At 46.2% G+C, this 2,867-nt stretch overlaps 1 protein-coding gene across 2 annotated transcripts in view; it reads left to right on the top strand.

The window, feature by feature from the left end:
- The first annotated feature begins 480 nt into the window (after window positions 1–480).
- Window positions 481–2,867, top strand: part of LOC104988652 (zinc finger protein 175-like) — an 11,032-nt gene continuing 8,645 nt past the window's right edge. The window contains exons 1-2 of one of the 2 annotated variants that reach the window (XM_010840031.1): window positions 481–594; window positions 2,354–2,615. In XM_010840031.1, the coding sequence (XP_010838333.1) occupies window positions 587–594; window positions 2,354–2,615 (270 nt within the window). In that variant the 5' untranslated portion in view covers window positions 481–586. The remainder of the gene's footprint in view (window positions 595–2,353; window positions 2,616–2,867) is intronic. The other variant, XM_010840040.1, reaches the window with a different exon arrangement.

The raw sequence follows: 2,867 nt of genomic DNA on the forward strand, positions 1-2,867 counted from the left end.
CTCTCATTACTAAGGAAATCACGACGCTTTTAGGAGTTCTCTGCCAAGTTCCGCACCTTTGGGCTCCCGACAGATCTCTGACCATCTGGGCAGTCTTGACAGGGAAGAGGCCAGATAGTGAGAAAGGGGCTTTTAATCAGTGTGAAAAGTACAGAGAAAGGATATTTTTCAGAATATGCAATGCTATTTTTCTCCTAGAACTGTATCTACACACATCTTTAATTGGTCCCTCGCCAATGGGAAACAACACCAAGACTTCAACTTTATGAAGATTGCCTAGTGCGTTCCCCGGCTGTACGGAACGGAGAGTCTTTGAAAATGGCGTCCTCCCTAATATAATCCTTATGGGCGGGGCCATCTTGTTCTCCCGATACCGTCCTTGAAGGAAAATGAACCGCGGAATAGACCAACGGACTTGATACGCCATGATAACTATTGGCAGACCGTGGCTTCCAAGGTGCTAGTGAGCATGAGCAACGTTCAAACACAGCCTCCCAAATCCTGACAGGGATTCGAATCGGAAGTGGCCCAGAGCGGCCATTTCGCTTCTGTTGTCAACTCTTCTAACCTGTGAGTCGCCTGTGGGATGCTGAGGTGATTTGGAACATTAGCAATGGGGAATCTGCGGGGTCGATGAGGGGGGTAATCCGCTTGGTGTGAGTGATGTTGGGAATTGGGGGCCGAGTGATGGGGGTGTGTGGAATGAGTGATGTCGAGTCTGCGGAGTGAGTGGTGGGGTTCTTAGTGATGGGAGCTATAGAGTAAGTGGGGTTTTCTAATTTAAGTTTACTGCTTGGCTCGTTGATTTTCACTCTTTCTTGCCTTATTTCTGTATGTATATAAGTATTTTTGTAACTTGAATTGCAAGTGTACTTTAATTCAGAGTTTATATGTTGGCCCATGAAATTTATTTATATGATAGTGAACATGGGTCTTTAAGAAGGCCTTGGTATGGTACTGGGAACCACTTGGGGAAGTGGTCCACTGCTTGGGGGACTGTAGGAGGCAATGACTGACTGGGAGCAGGAGCTTTGAGGGTCACATTGTAACACACTCAAGGGAGACAGTGATTGAGGGAGGATCAGTGAAATCAGTAAAGTGTTTGGGGTGCTAAGGGCAGCATTTGGGAACCAGTTGATGGGAGACCTAGTGGGCCAGTGATGGAGGTTTGTGAAGGTGATTGATTTGCTTTCTGGGCAGTGAGTGTTGTCCTTTGGAAATGAATGAGTGGGTCAGTGTTGGTCTCAACTTGGGTCTCTGTGGACATGGTTAAGGATAAGTGACTGGGTGTTGAGCAAATCAATGATAGTTTCTTCCTGGGGTGCATTATTTGGAACCCTATATTGGGGGTTATCTAATGGTGATTGGGAGTCCTAGTACATGTCTGCAGGTTTTCCAAATGAAGCTGGGATTCCATACATTGAATTTGAATTTTGTCAGAAAAGGTTGAGCTGTCTGTATTATGGATGGGCACTGAAATGTCCAGAACCTCAGTTCCAGACATGGGCTACTTGAAGCCTAAGCTTTCTGAAGCCAACAGGAAATGTAAACAGTGTTTCTGGAAATTGACTATGTAGACCACATGGGATAGTGGCAACTGGGACGTGTCAGAATTCCCTTTGGAGACTGAGTGACCTTAAGGCAAATTAGGTAACAGCAGTCAGCTTCAGGTTTCCTCATCCACGAAATGGGTACGAAAGTGAAAGTGAAAGTTGCTCAGTTCGACTCTTTGCCACCCCATGAATTATACAGTCCATGGAATTCTCTAGGCCAGAATACTGGAATGAGTAGCCTTTCCCTTCTCCAGGGGATCTTCCAACCCAGGAATCGAACCGGGGTCTCCTGCATTGCAGGTGGATTCTTTACCAACTGAGCTATCAGGGAAGCCCTCAAATGGGTATAATGATGATATTTAGCTGACAGGGTGGTGTGAGAATTACTCAAGGTATCTGATACCTGACTCAGCAACTTGCTGATTTTTATTCAGCATGTAATAAAATAATTTTTATTTTATTTTTTATTGTTTATCATGTGCCTGGCAGGTTCTGAGGACTTGACAAACCTCAACTCATGGAAGTTTCTCATTGCCTATGCTAAATACCTTCTTCTTCATTTTGGAAACTGCCACTAAAATAATCTCTCTCTCTTCTCATAGTTAAAAGGTGTGTCAGAGCTGCAGTTAAACCTTCATGAACTTGAATCCAAATCTTTTCCATCTTATTTTTTACCCCAATAGATTCCTGAGTTTTGTTTACCCTCATGTTGTGAACACAGTGACTTTCACCTAATGGCCCTCAGAAATTCCTCTGGCGTGGATATTAGATGAGTAATGATGCGTTTACTGCCTTTCCAGGATTTCCAGTGTCCCTCCAGAGCCCCTGGGTCAGGCCACATCACGGAGACTGCAGGATCTCCCTACACAGCTCAGGTCGACTCTTCCTAGCAGCTCTGATTGGAGCCTTCTGATGCCCACCCAGCTGCAGGCTCCTGGAAAGAGTAGAGTTGTCAGCAAGAGAGACCAAGAATTGAAGCTCAGAAGGGACATGCTTGCTGACATGAATTTGCCCCAGAGGCCCCAGGTCTTGGGTTTAGAGGAGGAGGATGTATCGTGTGAGGTAAGCGGGAGCCACCCCCACCCCAGGGGTAGTTCTACGGAACTTGAGGGCAGACAAAGGAAGCAGCAGACTCTGGACTCCCTGTGTCAAGACAATGTGGATTCTCCGGCGGAGAGCAGAGCACTGATAGCTAATGTTTCCTCATCCACAGGCACTGTGTCTTATAGAGGAAACTGAACTGACCGATGCAGGAGGATGTGTAGAAGAGGGTTGGTCCTGGGGCAAAGGAAGAAGAAACCATAGCTCCAGCCA

This window comes from Bison bison, unplaced genomic scaffold (genome assembly GCF_000754665.1).
Source record: "Bison bison bison isolate TAMUID 2011002044 unplaced genomic scaffold, Bison_UMD1.0 scf7180017846527, whole genome shotgun sequence".
In the NCBI taxonomy this organism is placed as follows: domain Eukaryota; kingdom Metazoa; phylum Chordata; class Mammalia; order Artiodactyla; family Bovidae; genus Bison; species Bison bison.